This window comes from Myodes glareolus, chromosome 2 (genome assembly GCF_982192425.1).
Source record: "Myodes glareolus chromosome 2, mMyoGla1.1, whole genome shotgun sequence".
Classification (NCBI taxonomy): domain Eukaryota; kingdom Metazoa; phylum Chordata; class Mammalia; order Rodentia; family Cricetidae; genus Myodes; species Myodes glareolus.
In genome coordinates, this window is record NC_142027.1 from 52,979,589 (window position 1) to 53,005,649 (window position 26,061).

A 26,061-nucleotide genomic window follows, 5' to 3' on the forward strand; every position below is an offset into this window, starting at 1 on the left:
TCAGGACCTCTGAGCTAGCAGCCCTCCTGTCCCAAGCTCCCCAACCCTCCGCACTCCACTGCATCTGTATAGCTTGACCCCTCACCTCCTTTGCGCATATTTAACCATGCTACTCATACCTTCCCTGACCACTCTTCTTAAAGTTTAAGATGACCTTTGCATATCAACATGTTTCTCTATTTTGTAGTTGTAATTTATAGTCTAATGTGTCAGTCATCTTTTCATTGCTGTAACGAATACCTGAGACAAAAAACTCATAAAGGGAAAGGTGTATTTGGCTCCCAGTTTTGGAGGTTTCAGCCCCAAATTGACTGGCTCTGTTGCTTTGGGTCTATGACAAGGTAGCACATCCAAGTGGAAGACCAGAATTCCTTACCTCATTTCTAGGAACAAGAGGGTGAGGCTGGTGGCTGATGTTACTAGCTCTTTGGTGACTTCTACCTTCCATTTTCTTTTTCTTTTCTTTTTTAAAAGACATTAAGATATGGTTACCATATTTCACTGGCTGGCCTAGGTCAGCTTGTGTAGACCAGGCTGACCTGAATCCAGCGATCTGCCTGCCTCTGCCTCCAGAGTTCTGGGATTAAAGCTGAACAGCATCACAGTGGGCTTAGGACTTTACTTCTTAAATTTTCCATTTCCTCTCAACAGTATGGTAAGCTGAGGACCAAGCCTCCAACCAGGGGGCTTTTGGGTAACATTCCTGATCTCTAGACTTAAACTGTAGAAGTCACAAAGCATACTCCTAAACTAACGTTAGTATCTGTGTTAGTCTCACTGGAATGAAAGTTCCAGACAGACAGGGACTTTTACCTGTTCCTCCACATGCTGTATCACTAACATACCCTGACATAGAGTACACATGCATGAATGAATGACAGCTTTGACCCAATGCTTATAGATGTTTCCCTATCGAAAATGCAGTAACTAACATACTTGGTCTAGATAATTATTCTGCAAGGAATATATGCACTAACATAATATACACAAACAAGCTGTGTTTAAATTGCTAATATTCATGACTGAGAAAATTATCACTGATATTTATTAAAACAACAATTACTGTATGGATCATTCTTCTAAATACGTGATGGTATAGAGAAGTGCTCTGTATCATAATGGACACCATGCTACTGTGTCCACATTGTAAGGGAGAAAAGGAGACACCAGGAAGTCACATTTGCCCAAGCATTTGAACTAGTAGAGGCAGCGTTTGAGTGCAGGCAGCAGGAGTCTAGAGAGTCCACACCCTTAAATGCTACCTCACCTCTTCTCCAGCGTGAATGCAATCAGAGGAATGTCTGCAGAGTGACTAATTCCTAATCAGTAGACAAAGCTAATGCCCACCATCCTGCTGTCTCTGATGATAGCTACATTCCTCACAGGACAAGGGGTCATTATATTCATATTTACATGACTCACACTCTAGGGCTGGGGAGATAGAGAGAGGGGCTATCAGAAAGTACTTATTTCGTGTGATTTTAAAAGTCACTAAGTTCAGCAGAGCTTCTCTTGATGAGTCAGTGTGGTTTTCCCTCTGTTTTACAATACCAGGGTAGCCTGAAGACAGAAGAGATCCACCCGAAGGTACAAGTGGTAAATGAAATTAAAATGAGTGTTAAAACGAGACCTTTAATCTCTAAACACATGCGGGGGGGTCACTCAGTAATTAACTATGACCAGCAGTAGTGTCAGACTCACTTAGAGAAGGACCTAAGCTCTCGTCTTTTCCTTTTTATATTCTGAGTTCCATTTTATCTTATATTTACTTATTTATTTTAAATAACTCACTGAGACTGTTTTTGAACTTCTGAACCTCACACCTCCATCTTCCGAATGCTGGGATTGCGGTCCCCGTTATACCCCCTTTATGAAATGCTGAGCCTTGAGCCCAGGGCTTTGGGCCTGCCAGGCAAGAGTGTTACCAACTGTGCTACAGCCCCAACACACATCTGGGTTTTTTTTTTGAGTAAAATTCTCTCTTTCATTACAAATCAGAGCTTTGTCTCCTAGCCTCTGCCATTCCCAGTCATCCACTTAGTGTGCTGGAAACTGCACAGCGTTCCTTCCTTTGTTGTTTACCTCTCTGGGATCAAACTGATTATAAAATTTGTTCTTATCTGACTGTGTCCTTCAACTTCTCAAGTGGGGAAAAGTAAAGTTTTGTCTCTGTCTCTCTCTCACACACAGCTAAAATAATTCTAACAATAAAAAAACGGCTGGGGGGCATCGCCATTCCTGATTTAAGTTATGTACAGAGACATAGTAATAAAGTCAGCCCAGCACTGTCATAAAAACAGACACATTGATCAGTGAAGTAGAACTAAAGACCTGAACATAAGTTCACACACCCATGGACACCTGATTTTTAATAAAGAAGCCAAAAATATATATTCATTGGAGAAAAGGCAGCATCTTCGACAAATGGTGCTGGTCAAACCAGATAGCTGCATGTAGAAGAATGCAAACAGATCTAAACTATCACTTTGCACAAAAATCAATTACAAATGGATCGAAGTCCTCAGCATAAGACCTGCTAACACAAATCTGATACAAAAGAAAGCTTCTGTGCTTAAATTCATCAGCACAGAAAAGGTCTTTTTATCAGAACCCTGATAGCACAGACATTAAGATCAATAATTAATAAATGGGAGCTCATGAAACTGAAACGCTTCTGTGAACCCAAGGACACTGTCATTCAAGCGAAAAGGCAGCCTATAGAATGAGGGAAAACCCTTTACTGACTGTACATCTGACAGAGGTTAGTAAGTAGAAGATATAAAGAACTAAAAAAGAAACAAACTGAACATCAAGAAAACAAGCAATTTAATTTAAAAATGGGCTACAGAGCTAAAGTGCACTTTCAGAAGATAAGACACCACTGGCTGAGGAAAACTTAAAAAGTGTCAGTATCTTTAGTCATCAGGGCAAGCAATGTGAAAACTTCTTGGAGATTTCATCCAGTCAAAATGGCCAAGATCAATAAAACAAATCACAGCACATGTTACTGGGGATGCAGGGAAAAGGCAGCACTTCTTTGCTTCTGATGGGAGAGCAAATTGGTGCATCCACTACGAAAGTATATGTGGAGGTTCCTCAAAATGCTGAAAACTGATTTACCACAAGATAGAACGGTACCAATGACCCCTCCATCTTACACAGAGAATCTTGCTCATCCATGCTCACCGCTGTTCTACTCATAATAGCCAAAACTGGAAACAGCCTGGATGTCCATCAGTCGATGTGTGGGTCATGAAAACGTAGTATATTTTCACAATAGGATTATTTGAGGGTTAAGGAAAATGAAATTATGAAAATTGAGATAAATGAATGGAGCTAGAAACAACCATTATGAGTGAGGTAACACAGACCCAGAAAGATAAGCATATGTTTTTTCTTCTATGGGGACGTTAGCTGTCATGCTTTAGATATGTGTGTTTTATCTAGAAATCCACAGAGGTTGGTAACTAGTAAGGGACCAGAGGGGAGGAGAGGGTCTTCCAAAGAGGGGAAATAGAGTATAAAGTTACAAGGGCATAAAGGGGGAAAAAAAACAGCAGGATTGCACGGAATGGGAAACGGTAGAGAAAGGTAGAAGAGGGAATACGGAGAAGAGCGAATAATACTAAAGACTTGTTGGAAAGACTCCTAGTATAAAAACCTTCTCAAATGCATAAACAAAAGAAGTTTATGTGGAGGTAATCCTATAACAGGGAAGAAAATACCCCAAGTAGACATCATATAAAGAACTACCCCCAGCTCCATCCTTTTGAGTTTGTTGACCATAGACTTCGCGGCCAAACATTAAAGGTCACTATCAATACTATTGGTTACCCCCCACAGCCTGATGGTTAGACCCTACTGCTAAAGATACCACACCCTTAGAACACAGAACATGGGGAAATTGGTCTGTTGCTCTCCCAGAGGCTTCACCCCTCCTGACTGTTGTTCATAGAGCTGGAAGGTGCTGTATTGGTGGGTAAAAGTAATTACCAATTTCACCCAGTTACAGACCCTGTGAGCTATAATAGCTTCCTGCCTGCAAGATATGCCTTTCTTTATAAAGCAGTCATCTATTTTCACATGGGAGTTGAAATCATCGCTAAGGAGAATTAGGTAGGACTATTGTAATAGTGGGCATATCTTACATAACAGTGATAATTTGTACCACATCAAAGTGGTACATAGTATGAGGGTAACTAACCAAACTTTGATTGGATTTAAAGTATTCTTCATGAGATGGAAACCATACCTAACACAGTTAATGAGGCCAAGAATCTGAGTCTAGAAATACTGGTCATGGACCCTAGGGGAAAACCTACTACTATTATTCTGCTCAATTAACACAGCACTAAAATGCCCCCTAATAACATAGTGCTATGCCTATAAACCATTGCATCCCTTAGTTCTCATCAGAGAAGCTCCTTCAAGTAGTAGATGATAATTAACAGAAATGTTCACAACTGAACAGTGGAAAAAAGGGAGTGACAGACTTTGGAGTACTCAGTCATCAGTAGATTGTAAGGGTCAGAGTGGGTAGGTGAACCTAATAACGTGTCTTCCAGGCAAGGCAGAGCTGATGTACATATGAACTCACAGGGACTGAGACAGCGCACACATAATGCACCACATTCAAGCCAGATGAAATTCCACCAGGGAGAAAGTGCCTTGGGCACATTGATCCACCCTTAGCCAAGAAATTACTTGCTAAGAGGAAAATCCATTTTCTTCAATGGAATAATAGCTGGTGTATCAGCAACAGCCTAGCACAGGCCCCCACATTTAGGTGTCGGTGACCAACACAAATTCAACTTGATGTCTTTTTGTGTATTTTTTATTTTTATTGTGAATTTTGTAGAGAAAGATATGGGAGAAATTGAGAAGAGAGAAAGCTTATAATCAAAATAGATTATATGAAATTCTCAAAAAATATTAAAAAGAATTATACATGGATTATTCCACTTGGAATTTATATTTTTATTGTTGTTATTGACACAATCTCACATAGTCTAGACTGTCTTCAAATCCATGATCCTCCTGCCCCAGCCTTCCAATGCAGACATATAAGAAACTTTGAAATGCTTGGAATAAGTTTGCAATTGTTTCTTGTCATTTACGAAGACTATTTAGACCTGACTGGAGTTTTACATTGTGAATTAGTATATCTCTTCCTTTCTCTGCAGTGAGAGCTACCAAATGGTTACAGCCTTGAGTCAGCCTCCAACACTTGCAGCAACTGTCTGGACTGCTTTCTCCTTCAACATTGCAACTATCTCAAGACTCGTAAAACTTTTCAGAGTGCTGAAGAAAGACAGTTGATCTGGAGGAAGGCAGGCCTAGGTTTAAATCATGATGTGTTACTAGCTGTGCAATTGGAATGCATTGTTTACCATCAGGGAGAAATAAATGACTATTCTAAAAAAAAGTCCTCATACTATGAACTAAGATGATGATGTCCAGACCATTCCTCCCCCGCCACACAGAAAAGCAATCGCACAAAGGGAGCAATCAAAAGAAAAGTCTGCAGTCACCTTGCCCTTCTGTGCAGGTGTCGCTTATGGCATTGGCCATTATGGTGTACGTTGTCCTGGGTAAGCTGAATGCCACGTCATATATTCCTTTTAGAACACAGTGCCAGGACAATTGGTCTCTCTCTTCAAAAAATGTACATGCTTCCATTTCTTAGAAAAGCTGTCGCCCATTTTCACACAAACTTGCAGCCATTGTTAAGAAGAACTACTTAAACAGATGGTTCTTTTCATACCCGGATTTCCAGGAAGCACAGAGGCAAGTTTCTATCATATCATTCTATAATACTAGCAAGGATTTTTTTTTTTTACCTCTTCTACCTTTTCTGTGTCTTTGAAGTATATTTATTCCAATAACTTTATTGGATGTTTAGATTTTTGATTCTATATTCTCAAATACATACTTAAATAGGTACACTATAAATAACATATTAATTACCCAGGTTAACACCAGAAAATGAACCAAAATTAAAATAGAGTCAGTTTAACCTACCAAGGACACAGGAAGACAAATGCCTTGTTTTTGTTTTTGTTGGGAGGAGAGGTTGAAATTCTTTTTGGGGGATGTGTGGCTCTTTTTGAGATAGGATTTCTCTGTGTAGCCCTGACCATCCTGAAACTTACCAGGCTGGCCTCAGACTCAGAGATCCACCTGCTTCTGCCTCCTGAGTGTTGGAATTAAAAGCATGCATCACCACTGCCTGGCTAAATGCCTTATTTTTTAAAATCTCTTTGGAACATCAGATAATCCTGCTCAAAGTGATGCTTTAAGTTTCAGCTATTACAAGATTTGTCTTCTATTTAAAAGAAAGGTCTAAATCTATTTGCCCCAACAAATTTATGCGTCAAAGTGGTTTATTTTGTGTGTCTTGATCTCATTTTTTCCCTGTGAGCTTATGTTGTACTGATACAGGAAAAGGATGCTCTCTCTCTCTCTCTCTCTCTCTCTCTCTCTCTCTCTCCTCTCCCTTCCTCCCTCCCCCGCCTCTCTCTCTCTGTTTGTGTGTGTGTGTGTGTGTGTGTGTGACAGAGAGAGAGAGAGACAGACAGACAGACAGAGAGACACAGAGACACAGAGACACAGAGAGAGAGACAGAGAGACAGAGAGGGAGAGACAGAGAGAGAGAGAGAGAGAGAGAGAGAGAGAGAGAGAGAGAAAGAGAGAGAGACTGTGTGTGTGTCTTACCAATTAATGTACCTCAGCTGCATTTATTTTGGCTCACTTTTCTCATCATAATCACTTTTCACGCATGAACGGTTTAAAACAAAGAGGTGGGTTTTTCTATGTTATTTTTATTACAGGAAATAAGAGCCTTGTGTTCCTTGAAATCACAGGGAGCACGGATTCTCTCCTGTCTTATGACCTTTATTCTTCCTTCCTTCTGAATTTTGCCATCTGTCAAGTTATCTCATACCATGGATTCTAGTTCATCTGTAATAATACATGCAATGTACTGGAGACTTCTCATAGCTCAGAAGAGCAGACCAGGGTTCAGAATATGAGAAGTGTCAAAAAAAAAAGTCAACTTTACTGAGCAGCTCAGAAGTGTGAATGATGAACCTGACTCCATAGAGGTTTTAGTGACCAACATATAATTAAAAGGAGGTTTAAAACATGGCAGGAATGCATATAGATAGCAGAGTTTCTATGGCCAATGAATTCATCAGAGAAGAGAGCACATTTGACCTTCATCTTACAGGAAATGGGCTTTCTAGGCAGAGTATGGTGTGAGCAATACAGGAAGACAGTAGGTCCCAGGCAGTTTGGAATATGGTGAGTAACAGCCTGTAGAGAAAAATGAAAGTGAGAGAGAAGGGAGTAAGATCTAAGAAGTTGGGAGCAGATTTGGGAGTGGAGGCTGGGGAGATGCAAAATTGAAATTCAGACCTCACATAATATGGTGCAGGAGAATTATCTGTATTCTGTCAATCATGTATTTTAATGAAACGCTGATTGGCCAGGCAGGAAGTATAGGTGGGTCAACCAGACAGGAAGTAGAGGCGGGGCAATGAGAACAGGAATATTCTGGGAAGCAGGAAGCTCCCTCCGGCATTCCTGCACAGGCCACCGAAGAGGCAGGATGTAATCTGCCCAGCTGAGAGAGGTACTGAGCCGTGTGGCTAATGTAGATAAGGATAATGGAGTAGCATAATTTATAAGAGCTAATAAGTAGCCTGACCTAATGGGCCAATCAGTTTATAACCTAATGTAGACTCCATGTGATTTTCCTTTGGGTATGCTGGTTGTAGGGTACCGGGCAGGACAGAAACCCCAACAAGCCGGCCTTCATGTTACAATAATACCATTTGAGTTACATCATATCCTTGTTCTAAGTTGTTCTAAGTTTCTCTTTGCCTGACAAACACTAACTATAGGAAGGAGGACCTGATTATACAGAGAGAGGATGCAAGAGAAAAATGTGTTCCAACTACAAAATTTATACTCCAATAAAACCCTGGAAACAGTATTTCCTGTGTTAAACTAGAGGGTCTTTCATCATCAAGGATGCTCAAGGACATTCTCAGATGCACAGTTAGGACACTGAAATTGCTCCCATTTCCACACCATCTTATTGTTCTCATACTATAATGACTTCACAGTTAGAGATCTTAAAGTTCTTACAGAAATATGCATGAAACAGGTTTGATTGAGTTGTTGGATCAAATGTTGGTGTGGTGGTTTGAATGCAAATGGTCTCCGAAGGCCCACAGGGAAAGGCATTATTGGGAGGTGCGGCCTCGTTGGAGGAAGTGTGTGACTTCAATGTCCAGAGTTCAAACTAGGCCCAGAGTCTCTTTCTTCCTACTGCCTACTGATCCAGATGCAGAACTCATAGCTACCTCTCCAGCATCATGTCTGCCTGTATCCTGCCATGCTTCCTGCCATGATGATAATAACAAAACCTCTGAAACTGTAGGCCAGCCCCAATGAAATGTTCTCCTTTATAAGAGTTCCTGTGGTCAAGACTGGTGGTGGTGGTGCACGCCTTTAATCCTAGCATTCGGGAGGTAGAGGCAGGTGGATCTCTGTGAGTTCGAGGCCAGCCTGGTCTACAAAAGTTAGTTCCAGGACAGCCTCTAAAACTACAATGAAACCCTGTCTCAAAAAACCAAAAAAAAAAAAAAAAAAAGAGAGAGAGTTGTTGTGGTCATGGTCTCTTCATAGCAATAGAAACCCTAACTAAGAAGACAGGTGGGCTGGAGTTTGGGGATATACTCAACTGTGTCCCTAGAGGCTCAGGCCTGCTTGCTTGACCATTTTCAAATGTCCCACTTTACAGGGATACGTTCAGTGTTTCTCTCAAGGGACTGAGAAAGCCAGCCATTCAACCCATCACTATGTGGCCTGTAAACAGAGATTAAGGTTTAGTACCCAATGTGTTTCAGTAGATTAAAGAACTGATTCCAATCCTGACAATGCTACCACATTTTTAGACTTACTTGAATTTCTAACTATTCTCAAGAATGGGAATCCCTGTAAGTTACAAGTGATCCCTGAAGAAGATGATTGGAATACATTTATTGTGTTCAAATGAGAACACACACACACACACACACACACGAACAAAGTCCTTTGTAAGACATTCTCTTATTTCTGATTTACAGAGAATGACTCGTTAGGTATCAGTATTATATTTCCAAGACTGACACAATTTCTAGAGAGACTGGCATGGTGGTACAGAACTGTAATCCCAGCATGCAGGAGACTGAGAATGGACGTCATGAGTTCTGGGTCAGCCTGGGTGACATAGTGAGACCCCGTCTCACAAAACAAAACAGTCCACAAAACAAAAAAGCAAAGCCAAGCAAACAAACAAACAAATAAAAAACACCCAAAAGACATCTCTAGAGCTCGGGCATAATTAGAGGAAGGAACAATGCCTTCATTATTAATATTAGCATTACCAGAAGTTTCACAACTTAACGCATAAGAGGAAAGTTAAAGACACTGAAATGAATTTGCCATTCAAAAAGCATATGTGAGTGCATTTCTTTTCTACACCAGGATTAGGAGACAATTTTCTGGGGATCTATTTCCTCTAAAAACCGAATCCTAGATACCGCCTCAGGACCTCTTCTATTGCCTCCTCGCTCCACAACTAAAGTGCTGGAGGAGAAAAAAACAGAGTCTCACCCTCCAAGTCGGCTAGGTGCTAATGAGCACTCCACAAAAGTTCTTAGGCGGTTTAGTGTTCCTTGACGAAGAAAGCTGCTTCGGCCCCACATCCAAAGATTATCAAAGTGACTATCCATGTGGAAAATTTTTTACAAGGCAGTTTTGAGGGGTCCATATCCGTGGAGTATAATGCTACCCATGATGAATAATTCACTGACAATTACTTCCCAAAAGAAAGTTGTAGCTTTCATGAGCCATTAGCATTTCTTGCAAAATGTTCAGTGACTTTGCAAATAGCGAACTCCGTGGTCTATTGGAGATATCAAGACTTTCTTTTCCACTCAAATCCCACAGTTCTTAGTTCAAGAAAGAAGGATGGCAGGGGTGCATTGGAGGAGTGTGGGGGTCAGGCAGTGCATGTCCCAACATGCATACCCCTTGAGCATAGTGGACCACACAAATGGAGGCCATTATTGCCTTCCGCTGGCCCACCCCAGTCCTTTTCTTTATTGTGTCCTGCAATTAATTAACAGAAGATTAGCCTCATATCTAGTCACCCAACTCCTCGATCTGGAAAAGATCTTTATTCTCTCTAACCCTCAGCAGCATCCCGTTGCTGAATCACATCCACTTCTGTCACTGATTTGCATTTGTTCATTTGGTTGTTTGGCAGCACTGGGGTGAGAGTCTGCCGCACAGCAGACAAGCACTTCATCACCAAGCTACACACCTCAGCTTGACCGCGCGTATATCTTTCACGCACTTCTCTTCTCTCTGTCTCACGTCCTTCACGGATCATTTGTTATTTTAACGCCCATTCCTTCAGATGGCTAGGATTATAGAAGGGGCAATGGGGCCTCACCTGGCCTGGGGATGGATGGACAGCGGATGTTGATTGAGTGCGAGACTCAGCAAAGCAGGGAAAAGATGTGAGGTTCTGAAGGGGAAGCTAACATCCACAGGTTGGGAAAAAGACTGGATGCATCAAACCTAAGATCCTAAGAACCTTTGATCTTAGATGTGAGCAAGTGTAGGAAGATCGCTAAGGAACTGCTCAGGTTTGTTTGCTTGTTTGTTTTTAAAACTATATATATATTTTATATATATATAGAGAGAGATGGCAGTGTTAGGAGCATTTATTATGCATTCAGATGACCCAGGATTAATTCCCATTATACATGACAGCTCACAACTCCTGTTCTGGGGGATTTAATATTCTCTTCTAAACTCTCATATCAGGCATAGGCAAGGTGAACAGACTTTCAAGCAAGCAAAGCACTCATATACATAAAATAAAATAAATAAATCTTTAAAATTTTCATATATTTGTGTGTGCATGCCCATGCATGCATGTGCACTCTGGGACATGAACACACATGTGGGAGTGTGCAAGTCAGAGAATAAGTTATGGGGATTGTTTGTTTTCCTTCTACCTTGTGGGTCCTAGGGATGAAAATCAAGTCTTTAGGCTTGTCCGCAGATGCCTTTATGAACTGAGTCATAGAAAGCCCATTAATTCATGTTTTGAAGCTTGAGTTTATTGTTGGATGTCAAGTCTCAGAAGACAGAGACAGCAAATACCGGAATGATAATTCCCCAAATGAAACTTCTAATCTCAATACCACTAATTAAAAGATTTTATTATTTTATCAATTTCCTTCCCTCTCCACAACATTCCAGATTTGAGAGGGTAGGGATCTAACTCAGCCATATATGTCCATTCCTATGACTCAGATATGACAGAAACACTGTAACAGATTTGTTAAACGAATAATTATATAAACCAGTCATCCATAGTGAAAATCTAATCTCATTACTGCACCTATGGAACTCTTCAGCCAGCCCTTACAGTCCATTTAGGCTTGAGACAAAATAAATCAAGAGTCCTAAGTGGAGCCTGAGAGTAAGGGCATGGAAGCAAGCCTCTGGTTACTCCAGGTTATTGCCTCGCTAACAGACTGCCATATTCACTCTCCCCTTCCTATGAGTAGGAATTCTACCCTCAAAGGGAATTGTTCACACGCATCCTACTCTTCTCATCTTCGATACACACTCCCTACAAATTACAGACTTTCAGACTCTCACAGAAGAATAAGAGGATCTCCCTCTGTTTACACAGAAGTACAGCCAAGGGAAAGAAAGAAGGAGAGAAAGGAGGAGAGAGAGAGAAGGTAAATATGAACCTATGTTTGCTTTCATTTTATTTTTTCTGGAGAACCTTAGCATAGAAGCTTTCCATTTAACACCTTGATTCTAGAGCTATCCAGAATGACTAAATGAAATACTGAATCTTGTTTGAAATTAGTTTCCTAACACAAGGGGATTCTGGAGCATAGAGATGACCTCAGGGGATACACAAGCTACCTCGTGTATCTCCAAATCCTGTAGTTACTTGATCACTTGATACAGAATAAAATTAATGAAGAACACACACATTTTGTGAGTTCATTTGTTCCTTTCGAATAGTGGGGAATACTTTTGGGGGATTTCACCCAGTACTATAGCCTTGTGAGCCGGAATGATTTGAGTACAGCTTGACCCTTCCTGGGAGGAAACAATAGGATCAGTGTTCTGTTAGGGCCAATTCCTTTTGCCTTTCTTTGTACCCATAACCCCAAAACACTCCTTTTTATGTGAATATTGATTTTAAAAGACTGATGGAAATTCCTTCTCTACAATAGCTACCTTGATTTAAACTTATCTTCAACATGTTTCTGATGAGGTAGGGAGCTAGCCTGTAAAATAGCATTTAACTAAAGCAACAGGATGGGTTTGCCTGCCTCTGGCTACTTTCCATATTTCTTGTACTTGCTATATTCCTGCATTCATACTTGAGAATTTCAGCAAATGGTGGTTTGGATGAGAGTGTCCCCCAGAGACTCATGTTTGTGAACCCTTGGGTCCTAGTTGGTGGCACTGTTTGGGAGGTTTAGGAGGGGCAGTCTTGTTGGAGGACTTATGTCACATCAAAGGCAGAAGTCCTTTTGAGTTTAAAGACTTGAACCACTTATAACTTGCTTTCTCTACTTTATACTATCAGGTCAAGATGTGAGCTTTCAACTTCTGCTCTAGCTACCATGCCTACTGCTTTCTGCCGGGCCTCTGTGCCATGATGGACTGTTATGCCCCTGGAATTGTGCAAATAAACTTCTTTTCTCTAGAAGTTGCCTTGGTCAGGATACATTGCCACAGAAAAGACAAGTAAGTAACGTATAGTTCAATACTAATATGTGTTAGTGAGTGAAGAGAAGCATTGAAGAACTATGTGTAGATGAAGATAGTTCTCACCAAAGTGTTGTAGGTCATCAGGTCCATAATCCTCGGGTTCCTCTCTTGGTTCACCTTCTTCCTCCATCATAGTCATGTGATGATTCTCAGAGCAGACCTTGGGATCCATGTCTACCTGTTCTCACAAGAAAAAAAAAATAGATGCTGTGACTGGGAAGTTGAAAGCTGAAGAGACCTATGGAAACTGCAGGTCAACAATGCTTCATCTGTGAAGCCCAGATGTTGAACATCTGGGAAACTCTAACTGCTGTTGGAGTTGCAAAGCAGACATCCTGGGGTCAACATGGTATCTCATCACTGACTCTTCTTTAGAACATCAACATAAACAGCAGCCTCATCACCATCCACAAAAGCACAGACTTGGGGCAGAGTAGTTATCTTCCTTTAAAAGTGGAAAGCAGCAAACAAATAAATAGCTCTATTTTACTCCTTAAGGCTACAGTCCAAGGATCCTTGTGGAAGCCTGAAATGTAGATAGCACCAAAACTTATATATGCCATCAAATTATTAGTAATATTAAATATTAAAGTAATAAAAGAATGACATACTATAACAAAAGTTATGTGAATTTTTTTCTCCTGTTCTCTCAAAATCACTTATATCTTAGCATCTTTGCTATCTGATTTTAATTTTTACTTTCTTACTAGGTTAAGCATTTCACCCACCTAGAGGAAACAAAGGCTTTTCCTTGGCATATCATAATTGCCTTATCCCAGTTTTGAATGTTTTTCTCATCATATTCTAGCCGTTCTAACACAGACCACTTAGGAGGAAGAATTTATTCTGACTCATGGTTCAGGGGATTCTGTCCATCATGACAATGTAGAGGCATGGCAACAGGAACAGTTCACAACCTTTGTAATGAGAATATATGGTAGTATTCAGGAAGAAAAGAGACTGGGCCTGAAGCCCAGCTGAACTGCAATGCTTGGGCTCTGACCCCACTGCCATGTCTACCAGGTAGGCGTCAGGTCCCGAAGGTTCCTCCCATGCATGGGCCACCAACTGGAGACCAGGTGGTAAAGTCCATGCTCCTGTGGGAGATATTTCACACTTAGACTACAACAATCGCTAATCTTCTCTCCCCAGACTACGAGTAAACAAAACGAGAAGTATTACAATACAACAAATACCAGTCTAATAAAGACAACCGCTAAGTGGTTAGCAGAGGGCAGAATGTGCACTGTGGATGCTCTGGACAAAGGTTCCTCTAAAAGGCAAGGTGAAATTTGATGGAATGTGATTTTTTAATGTTCATCTGAAGGGAGTGAATTCAAAATGTATGAGTTGTTTGTGAGCAGAGTCTTTCATTTAGTCTTTTTACACCACACTTAACTATGTGTTCCGGAAACCATGGGAATTGAAAACTTGCATAAAGGGAGACAAATGAAGTGAGCAATAGTTAGGTCAAGTTCCTTGGGTTAGCTGTTGCTTTATTTTCTACTTTTCATTCTACGCTTAGCATTTAACACCTACCCTCTTAGGTATTTTGTTTTATATTGCTTATTTTAGCTTTTGCAAAACCTGATGTTTCAGAGAAGGAAACTGGTATCCTTGTTCTAAAGGACTTGCTGAGAAACTCTTGACTTTCAGTCAGGATCCCATAGTTATCATGTGCCCAGTGTTCTCTTCAGACTGGGGAAGATGGGGTGATTCTGTTAGCACACAGTGGCTCCTATTTTTATGCACACACTGTGAAAAATAATTTCTTATTTCATTCCCTCAATGACACTCCAGGCTCAGCATTACTATGTACATGTTACACGATGAGACAGAGACTGAGGGAAACTCACAGAGTTGTCAGAAATCACAGAACCACAAATGTACATCATTTCATAAAGTACTTTGAACCCCTATCTCCAAATCAAATGCTGAAAAAGCAACAAATTTGATTTAAATTCTGCTTGATGTATCAAGAAGTACTAATTTTCAATGACAGTAGAGTTGGATGTAGAAAATTAAATTAAAAAAATCTACAAATTGTAAAGGTGAGAAGCTAAAAAAAAATAAAGCTGGGTACTTATTGAAGAAAACAAGACCCATGGTGACAGAAATCTGGCTCAGTAGTTAGGAATGTGTACTGCTCTTGCAGAGAACCCAAGTTTCCTTCTCAGCACCAACTTCAGGTGGCTCACAATCAACTGCCTGCAACTCCATCTTCAGAGGAATCCAACAAGTTTGACCTCCATGGGCACCAGCACTGTGTACTCACACATGCATGTGTGTGCGCACACAATTAAAAAAAACATTTTTTAAAAGAAAGCAAGTCACAAACTGAGTTATACAGGAATTAAAACTCAATAAGGCAGTGTGATGTATTATTTATTGGTACTGATAGGAGGGCACAAAGGAAAGCATTTTTGTAATTTGGCTAAGTGATAGATGAGGGGAGCCATCCTCTGAGAATAGAAATACAGGAAGTGAAACAGATGTGGAGAGAGAGAGAGAGAGAGAGAGAGAGAGAGAGAGAGAGAGAGAGAGAGAGGAGTTCAACTTTGGACCTACTTAGCTGTAACGTATCTGCAGAATGAAGTGAGGAATAAAGATGACTATTAGGGATGTGTGTCTGGAGGGTGTGGACCTTGAGATGTTCCTTTTTTCCTGAGATGGGAGTGAGCAAGTCAAGCTAGTACAGGGACTGAGGGAAGAGAAAGATCAAGAAGAAAAACCAAGGAGAGAAGATTAAGAAAGATCCTGGGAGAAGAGAGAGGAAAAACATGGCTGAGAACAGAGTTGGTGTGTTGGTCTTGATTAGCACCACTTCCAGGAATGAATAGAAGGAGAGGGAGGGAGATACCAGGTAGACAACGGGCCTGTGTCAGGAAGGCTCAACAGGGGAGATTTTTGTACTCTCATTCCTTTTGTCAACGAGGTACAAGGACAAGCTTTCACTGGAAGTCCACCAGGCTGAGGACTCTTATTGCCTCTCACAGGAGACAAATGCTGACCTATGAACTTCTATACATATTAAAAAGAAATGTGCACAACCCCTGTCCTGCAAACAGTTCCAACAAGAAAGGGAAAAACACACCATCAGAAGAAAATATTGGCAAATCACACATCCAATAGGAGATTTGAATGTATACTATATCAAGAACTCTTTTGTTGTTTTTTGAGACAGCATTTCTCTGTGTAGCCCTGGCTGTCCTTGATTTTGCTCTGTAGACCAGGCTGACCTCGAACTCAGAAATCCATCTGGTTCTGTCTTTCTTGGGCTGGAATTAAAGGCATGAGCCACTACTGCCTGGCATAAGAGCTCTTAAAGATCAAACTCTTTAAATGTTATGGTTAGACAAAGTTTTTAAGGAAAACGTATGGACATCCAAGAAGCACAGAAAGAAATGCTGAATATCATGACCCGTACGGGAAATGCACACCAGGGCATAATATGTGTAATATCAACTCACAGACAGCATGGTTGCTATAATGAAGAAGATACCATATCCAGTGTTGGAGGAGGTGAGGAAATTATGAGATTAGAATGCTCACATGATCTTTGTCCTAAATGTAGAGTGTGGGTGTTTCCAATAGCAGGTCAACTTCTTCAAAAGCTAAGCATAGATGGGATACAGAGAACGCCTAGTGGTTCAGAGTGATTCCTGCTCTTCTAGAGGACCCAAGGTCAGGTCTCAGCATCCACATCAGGTGGCTCACAACCACCTGTAACTCCAGCTTCAGGGAATTTGAGAATTTGATACCTTTTACTGGCCTCTGAGAGCATCTACACTCATGTGATACACACACACACAACACACCATTCACACATAAAAGACAGACAGACAGACAGACAGACACAGAGAAAGAGAGTTTAAAAGATCTACATTTAAGAGTTAAACCCAAAGCTTCCATGGGGTTCAGAAGTTCCGTTCCTATGTACACACCCCCCAAAATTGAAACATTCTGTTCAAATGTTACTCTCATTACTTCCAAAGGCCAAATAGTGTAGGCAACCCAGATGTCATTGCACAGGTATGAATAAGTCAGATGTCATTTATCTACGCAGCAGGACATTGTCAGCCAGAAAGACACAATATCACACTATTTTTTATTATGGCTGAACCTTGTACACTTGATGTTAAGTAAAAGAAGACAGTAAAGACTGTGACGTATTTTGTGATTCTATTTTTTCATTTAGTTTTTAAAACCATTTATTTATTTGTGAATGCATGTGGGTACTTGTATGCCAAGGTGTGCACATGGAAGTCAGAGGACAGCTTGCAGGATTAATTTCTCAGCTTCCATCACATACACTGAGGGATCAAACCCAAGACATTAGACTTGGGTCCAAGAGCTTTTACCCATGCAGGCACCTCCCTGGTCCTATGTGATTCTATTTTAATAAAACGTGCATCATAAGCAAATCAGCAGTTACAGGATGTGTGTGCTTTACAAAGTTGAAACTGCTCCAAAATAGTCTTAAAAAGAGAAGGTTGAGGTTTCAATAAAATAAAATTGGCAGAGGCAAAAGCTAAATAAAGTCATTGATCAAATAATAACATCAGTCATCAATTAGACCCTCAGGGTCTATGGGGCTTACAGTCAGGCCTCTCTGTCTCTACATAATCCTTCTCTTTTCTTATTAACAGTCCTCTTTTCATGGACATTGTTGTCCTAAAAACAATATGGCTGAAACTGATTGTAACATGTAAATATATTTACAACTGATCATCAAACACCACTGTAAATACTACCTAATAATTAGATTAACTTTTAGAATACAGGATCCATTTGTACTAGAAGATCTTCCATGGGGCAAGAACAATGACTCCAAGGTCAAGAGTACTCCTCTTGCACAGGACTGGAGTTTGGTTTCTCGAACCCATGTTGGTCCTCTCATAACTACCTCTGACTCAGCTCACTAGGTTCCAGTGCTTTCTTCTGGCCTCTGTGGGCACCAGCACACATGTCCACATACTTGCATACAATTGCACAGGCACATACAAATACAACAATAAAAAAATCACAACAAGAAGGAATCACAACAAGGTAAGATTTGCTGTTGATGTGCAAGAATGACTCAATATGACAAAAGTCTGTTCATCTAAATATGGTATAAAATATATAAGATATATGAATAATCACATGATTATCTCCAGATGTATACAGAATAAAATTTTTGATAAACATATGACCCTGTTCCTGATTTTAATAAAACAGCACCCAAGAGAATAAGAATTGATTGTGCTTTCTAAATACAATGCCTTGGTTCAAAAATAAATGCTATGGGGAAATAGTAGAGGGGTTTCCACTCAGCTTAAAAAGCAATGGCGTGCTCACTACTTCTGCTGCTTACCTGGTGTTGCTCAAGGAAACAATAGGAGCAGAAAATAGAAACCAAGAAACAAAACTCTATCCAATAGATGAGAGCTGCTTACATTGAGAACCTGAGAAAGTCATAATAAACCAGGCAAATTACAAGAACAGCACAAAGATTTTTTTCTTCTTAGAAATGAACTGTGCACATAGTGCCCAAGACCCCTGTAGACTTTAATGTATAATCCTTCAGAGAGCACACACCAGACAACTACAGTGAAAGGATCCAAAGAGGAAATGATCCCTGACAGAATGACTTAGAAGGCCCAAGTTTCATCAACTGTCCCAGTCATCTCCAGTCTAGAAACACATGTCCCATTTTGATACCATGTCTCTTTAGCCTTTCCTAAGCCTGGAGGAACACAGCATGTGGCCTCTCATAGACTTCATCCTCCTTCCCTCCGCTGCCCAATTAAAAACTCACGGAAAATGCAAACACAGAGACCACAAACAAAACCCCATCTTGCCAGACATATAAAATGGCTAATTAATTGAGCGTGGAGCAGAACCTGGAAGTGATGTCATGCTTTTATCTTATATGAAGCGTAAAAGCTTTGAAGCTGGTTATAAAGATAGGAATACGTTAGTCCGCTCACTTTTCGCTGAATCTTTCTAGATCCGAAGCACAACTGGAAAATGGATTTCAGATCTGACTCGTCTCCAAGTATGTTTGTCAAAAAGTCTGCCCTTCTAGTAAATGCTAGCCAGGCTTGCTGAAGGTTGCTTAAAGTGTATTGTTCCATGAATAGCCAACTTTCTCAGCCTCTGGGGATACAGTTAAAGAAGACACAGCTCTCATCTGTTTCTCTCCGCAGCCTGAGAGGGTCCCCTGAGCAATGTATCTCAATCTGTGGGCTGGGACCCCTTCAGGATCGGAATGACCCTTTCATAGTGGCCACCTAAGATCATTGGAAAGAAAATACAGATATTGACATTACAATTCATAACAGTAGCAAAATTGCAATTATGAAGTAGCAACAAAAATAATTGTATGGTTGAGGTCCCTACAGCCTGAGGAACTGTATTAAAGGGTAATAGTATTAGGGAGGTTGAGAACCACTGTCCCGAGTTTTAGAAACCTCAGCTCAGGCCAAACCAGGGTTCATGGTTTTGCTGGCACAGAAAAGAATCTCAGGGAACTAACCAGTTTATGAAGCCAAGATAGAAATTTTATGAAAGATATTCTAATATAAGCTTAAGTATGAAGCCTAAGAGAAAAAGGAGGTGCACAGAGTAGGTGGGGTACATCCAAGTGTGAGCGCTGAAGAAAGGCTTGAGGTCAATCCGGCCCCATCGTCATATACATTCGAGCCTAAAGCCTGGCTCACTGCCACTTTAGCACAAAATGTCTGTGTATGAAATAAGCATTAACTCTGTGCTGGTGGTCTCCACAGCAAATGCTGGTGATTGTTCTGGAGTTCTGCTTCCCAGTTAAATGAGAAGTTTTAGTCAGATTCTGGGAAGACAGACCCCTTTTACTCTCCTGTCCCCCATAAATTCCCTTCCTTTACTGCCTCATAATCGTTACGACTTATTGGAGAGTATCTATCTTTATTATATCTTCTGAATAGTCTCCCCCAAATATGACTGGGTATTTCCCCCATCTCCTCCAACAGTGAGCCAGAATAAACACATCACATTGAAAGTTCCCATTTTTCTTTCTATGCAACAGCCTAGATTTCTCAGCCCTCAGTGCCCAGGCTGAGGAGGAACTTAAAAATAACTGACATTCTATTTCCCAGAATCCTTTTCAACAGCAGAACCTGCTGCCTTTCTGCCACTGTTATTTTTAAAGTAAAATAATTTTGAACTATTTTTGTTGGCATGTATTCACTAAACACAGTAATGGGCTTGCAGAGACATTCTAGCGCAAGCCGCTCGTGTCCTGGGGTAGTATTCTCCATCCTGTTTTTCTCCTCTTTGCTGCAGGTCCTCGTTGCTTCCCCAAACAGTTTGCTTCTACTTGCATGTCATATGTACCCAACTGATTTTATGTAACTTTTGCAAAATTCTAGAATCCACAAACAAGAGAGAGAGAGCGCGCAAACATTTGTCTTGTGGGGTCTGACTCATTCCACTGAAGGTCTCCAGCGGCATCTGCTCTTCTGAAAATGGCATGGTTGTCTTCTTGATACTTGAATAAAACTCCACTGTGTTTCTGTTCCTCACTTTCTTTATCCGTTCACCTGCTAGCCGACCTAGGCCGATTCCTTAACTGGGTGTTGTGCTGTAGTAGACATATGTACACAAATATGGCTGAGCTCCATTTGCCATGAGCTGCGTCACGTGGGAGGTCCATTTTAGTTTTCTGAGGAACTTTCACACTGACTTCCACAGGGCCTGCATCAATTTAAATTCTGAAAAGGAATGGATACAGGTTTCTCCCTCCCCCCATCTCCAGCTGAGAGCTAGCACAGACTAGACTAGTGAGCCAGACCAGATGACTTCTAGACTTGCCCTTGAATGACTCCAGCTGATGTCTGGTGGGACAGACAAGATGCTTGCTCTGAGCAGACCTGCGAGCAGCTCAAATGTCATTGTTTTAGTGCTTAGTTGTGGGGTGTCTTTCTTAAACGAAAGAACTAGAACTTTTAACCAGCTCTTGTTGGGGGGTCACTTGGCACAAAGTACTGGTGATACTGGGGAGAAAAACCCTATTCTCAAGCGTCACATACACACCATTCTTTTCAAAGTTTAGGCCTTTGTAACACTTAATAAAGTGCTTTCCACATGGCGTGTGTTGTCTAAACATTTGTTGGCTTGAACTGAAATAGAGTCACGACATGCACTAGCATTCAGATGGGGCACTTGGCCTCTGGCTGTCACAGCTGTGTGGTAGGGAGTATGTCACCTCCTTGGTCTTCAACTTCCTCTTTTTGGAAATTGATCATAAGGTCGAATATTTAAGAGACATTATAGCATAACAATTCTCATCCTGTGGGGCACGGCGTCTTCAACAAACCTCTGTCTCCAAAAAGCATTTACATAATAAGTCATAATGGTAGAAAAAAATGTCAGTTACAAAGTAGCACCAAAAAAATTTATGGTTGGGGTCACCACAACATGAGGAACTGAATTAAAGGGTGGCAGCACTGGGAAGGCTGAGAACCTCTGCTACAGTGTCTCAGATGGTTTGGATCATGGTTGGTTCTCTCTGTCTCTCTGTCATCCCTCCCTCCCTTCCTCCCTTCCTCTGTCCTTTCCTCACGCTCCCCTCTCAGTTTTAAACAAGAGAGACCAGCAGCAAAGTAGGTATCCAGCTCAATTGAGAGGATCTTAAGTGCACAGCAAAGACTAACGTTTGGCACTGAGAGCTCACAGAAGGTTAAGTTCTGTGAGGGTTGATATAGTGGTAGTGGAACTGGATATATGAGAGACTGGATATGTGAAAAGCAGTCAGGAAGCTAAATTCAAGATGTGACGAACCAAAAAAAAATGTAGCTGGATGGGTGTCAGGTCAGGAATAACTCACAGGCTGATACTACAAAGGCAAAGAATGTTTAGAAGGCCTTAATGGGCTGTTCTGGAACACTTAAAGGACATTTGACTAAAAGAAAGAAATGTCCGAAACAATTTCAGTAATTGGACAACATTTATTAAAATTTGTTCACATAAGATACTTTATAATTGGGGCATCTCAGCCCCACAATGCTGTTTTAGAAAAAATGATAGTAAAGGTATATTGTGCTAATCAATATAAAAAATTGATAGCCTTCAATGAGACTACGGTAAAATGTAATACTCTGAGAGGGGATACCACTGTCCGCTCTGCTGAATTGTGAGACTTTAGTGAAAAGAGCCAAGTTGGAGGTACAAGTTATGACATGTTATTTTTTTCTTCCTTCAGCTAACATTTTAGATTGGCACATGGAGTGATGGATGGGCCTCACCATGATTTCCCCTTCCTCGTGTTATTACACTTCGTTCTACTATTGCACCCCCATCCCCACATCTCACCCGCAGCTGGTATCATTTCTTCCCCCAGTTAGGCCCCCTTCTGCTCTTTTATTACATGACATCTGATATTTGTTAGAAGCAGAAGAAAAGTCTAAATGTCTTAAAAGAATAACGATAGATACCATATTCTTCTGGATACTAAGAATAGTGTGGCATTAAAATCCCTACACTAATTTATTTGTATAATTCTTTCTTTCTCTCTCTTACTGTCTTTCTGTGTGTGTGTGTGTGTGTGTATGTTTGAAAAGATGAGAACACATTACATTTTCAAATTTCAAACTATTACAAGCAAACAGTGCAATTGACAAAAATGTAATATCTGTACAGATTCCTGGATTCTGGGCAAAGCTGGGAACTAGAAGCAGATTAACTGTATTTGGTAGTAAGTGGGGGCTGACCCAGTGCTTTGGATTGTGGGTAGAGCTGCAGCAATTGCTGGCAGCAGCCAAGGATGTTCTCCAGGCCAGGCTTCCTAGGCTTTGGTTATTTGTAAGGACTCAGGCAAGAGATGGCGTCATCTCTTGCTTGTGGAATGAACTTACCAGAGTCCGAGTCACAGGGTGAAAGTAAGGCTCCTGAGTCAGCACTGTGGGTCCCCAACCTAGATTATTCTTTTTGGTGTCGGATCCCAGGATTGGAGGAAAGGTTTCTCTACAAGGAAGCATACTTCACCCTCTGTTCTACCAAAACCTACCTCTCGATTTTCCACCCCAATATGAGAGCTGGAAGACAGTACAATATCCTAATTATGATATCAACCTTTTTGATCTCATCTCCCAACTTTGGACTTGCTCATATCTTAACTTATGGTGTATGTGCACTTACCATTGTAACTATATTTATTTCATAGTCATTTCAACTACATCTGTTCACATAGATGACTATAGATGAATAGCTTTAGCTGTCTATTCTTATCAAGGACACTCAGTATTGATTGAAATTTGTCCTTGAACAGTTGTATACTGAATATATTAAGTAGAGTGCAAGCATATTATAAAAATTAGTCCCACATGGGGTATTATAGTGGTGCGCTATAAAGCCAGTGTTTTATTGCAGGACTACTGATTACTTTTTCAGATGGATTTAAATGGATGCTTGTAAGGAAGTGCTCGTGAAGGAGGCCCTGTTAGCTCATCGACTCTAGAAATATGCTCCCAGCAGAAGCCCTTTAGCTTCATCACTGCAGATGGTTTTGAGGAAAGCACTTGGATGTTTCACTAAGTGAACGCTGACTCCAATGCCTAACAAGACAATTCTGAAATGCACAAATGTCTCTTTTTAAATCCTGCTCGGTATTTCGTTTGTATTGTGTTAGATAAGTATAAGTGATTCCTTATAGATAATAAAATGCATATGCAAATTGTTTTGCAGAGTCTGTTGTCCCATGATTTTACTGTCTACAGTGTCCTTTTATGCAGAATTTTGGTAATATAGGGATTTTTAAAAGTCCTCTCCCCCTCTCTTCAAAACTAAAGAGAGAACATAATTTCCTATGCTCCCCACAACCCTTCATACTCACAAGCATGTGGGCTGAGCTGCTCTCCCCATTTCTCTCATTCATGACTTTTAAAAACAAAGGATTTACACAAACTCATGAAACCATATGCATTCTTTTCAAAATCACTGTTCATGGGCAAGATAATTTCACAATAATAGAAAACAAGTTTCGTTTGTTTTAATTTTTTTCAGTCTTTCCTAAAAAGAAAACCAACCTCAGCTTCTCTTCATGGACTAGTGGTGGCCAAACAATTATAACCAGTAAATGGGAAGTTCCTTTAGAAACGACCTTATGCTTTCTTTATTCATCTCATGGAAGCTGGAAGAGAGAGAAGAAAGGGTGAATGCTCTCTCTGGCCATTGGAACAATGCAGAGACTATAAAGGTCTTCCACGAATTTTAGTAGCTTTATACGTATAATGTAATGCGACCCTGGAGAGGGGACAGTATTGTTAATTGATATTTCATAATAACTTAGTTAAAACCTGTAGTTGGACTGGGCAGTGGTGGCACAGGCACACCTTTAATCCCAGCTCTCGGGAGGCAGTAGCAGGCAGATCTCTGGGAGTTCGAGGCCAGCCTGGTCTACAGGGTGAATTCCAGAACAGCCAGGAGTACATGTAGAGAAACCCTGTCTTGAAAATCTGGAAGAAAAAAAAATTCTATAGTCGGTGATCGACCGTTAACCTGAATCAAATTAAATATTAGAGTCATATGCAAGTCCCATTTCTCTTAATAATTCTGTCAGTTTGGTGATGAGAAAATATAAAATACTGTGTAATAAAAGCTTAATGATTTATATTGTGAGTTTAGGATCAGTAATATGATCAGTCTTCTTGGCTTCAGATAAATAAAAAAGTGGAATTATGAGAAATACAAAGTTTAATTTTTTTTCAGAGACTAGAAGATCGAGAAAATTGGGGATTCAGGCTGGGAGAAGACTGGAATGCCTTCTCCATCGGGAAGTGGGCCAATCCCTCTGCTGCCTTGGTTTGGTTTTCTGTGTGTTCATGGATTTGGACAACCCTTCCAGCCCCATTCAGTTCCAGCCTCTGCCAATTACAGACTTCAGGGTGATGGTGTAGGAGCCTAGAGAAGAAAGAAGACAAGTGACCCTGCCCTGAATCCACGACCTTTTATAGTTGGTGTCTTGGGTCTAATGCTGAGGACACGGGTCTTAAACTCTGGGTGAGAAGTCACTTAACCATCAGAAAAAAATATTTGAAAATTAGAAAGAAAAGCAGCATTATAAATATTTGTCTGCTGTTCCTTTGATCTGGCCAGCGGTCATGTTTCCATTTCTCCATATGAGAGAAGAGGATGCTGCGTGCTTTGGGAACCAGAAAACCAGGAGTCTTCATTCTCTGGACATCTGGCACTTGGCTGGGGAGCAATAAGTATGTTGTAGGTTTACTTGGGTAGAGTAAAAGGGGATAGTTTAAGTCGTCTAGAAGTTAAAGCCATTTGAAAGGCTTCAGAGCATCTTACCCAGGACTGCGAGTTCGGCTCAGAAGCAGTGCACGCTTGCCTAGCATGTAGCAGTCCGTAGGTTCTATTCTCAGAACCAAGGAAGAAAATTATCTAAACATCCTGGGTGACCTGTGTTCATAGACCAGCTGAACAGGGAAAGTTAGAGAGAATAAACCAAACAATGATCTATCGACAGATGTGACTGTGAGTTTCTTTGTGATCCAGTTTTTCTGTCGCTTGTGGGACAGTGCTGTCTTCTAAATCAATCTGAGCATGTGCTGTGGGGCCGTCGGGGGCAGGGCAGAGCAGCTTCCCTTGGCCGTGTGTTTACAGTACGTGGACTTCGTTACTGTTGGCCTCTCTTCCCCACTTGACTCACCCTGTCCTTGAGAAGGGTCAATTGTCTCATTGTTGTGTTGGAAAAATAAACCAGTTCTTCATAGCTGGGAGCCAGCTGACCGTAGAAGTTACAGTTGCTGGCTGCATTTTACACACGACAAATTTTCTGGACAGGGGCAGGTGGCTGTGAGCGCCTCGTTCTGGGGTGCACCTTTCACAGGGCTTCCTTGTCATGTACCTAAACTGTGCCAAACTTTGTGAGCTTCTGAGTAATGGAGATGACGTTTTTATCTCCCTCTGCCAGACGTCCATGTCTATCTCTTCATTGTTTCCAAGCATGTTTGGGGAAATACTGCTTTTGGTGTCTTCAGCCCCTTCAAGCCCTTAACATGATTACATTTCTGCCCTCAGTCACACATACTGTACGCACACTGTAGGGCTTCCGCTGCTCTTCCACCATAGGAGAAAACAAGGCTTATGGAGCTAAAACTCTTCTGAGGGGTTCAGCGGGCAGGCAGCGAACAGGGGAGAAACTCAGGCCTTTCTCACTAG

The 26,061-nt window shown here is 41.0% G+C and overlaps 1 protein-coding gene across 12 annotated transcripts in view; it reads right to left on the minus strand.

Annotated features, from left to right (window-relative positions):
- Positions 1–26,061, minus strand: part of Phldb2 (pleckstrin homology like domain family B member 2) — a 220,684-nt gene that overhangs the window by 99,887 nt on the left and 94,736 nt on the right. For all 12 annotated transcript variants that reach the window (XM_087900469.1, XM_087900508.1, XM_087900506.1 and 9 more), the window contains exon 2: positions 12,934–13,044. In XM_087900469.1, the coding sequence (XP_087756595.1) occupies positions 12,934–13,042 (109 nt within the window). In that variant the 5' untranslated portion in view covers positions 13,043–13,044. The remainder of the gene's footprint in view (positions 1–12,933; positions 13,045–26,061) is intronic.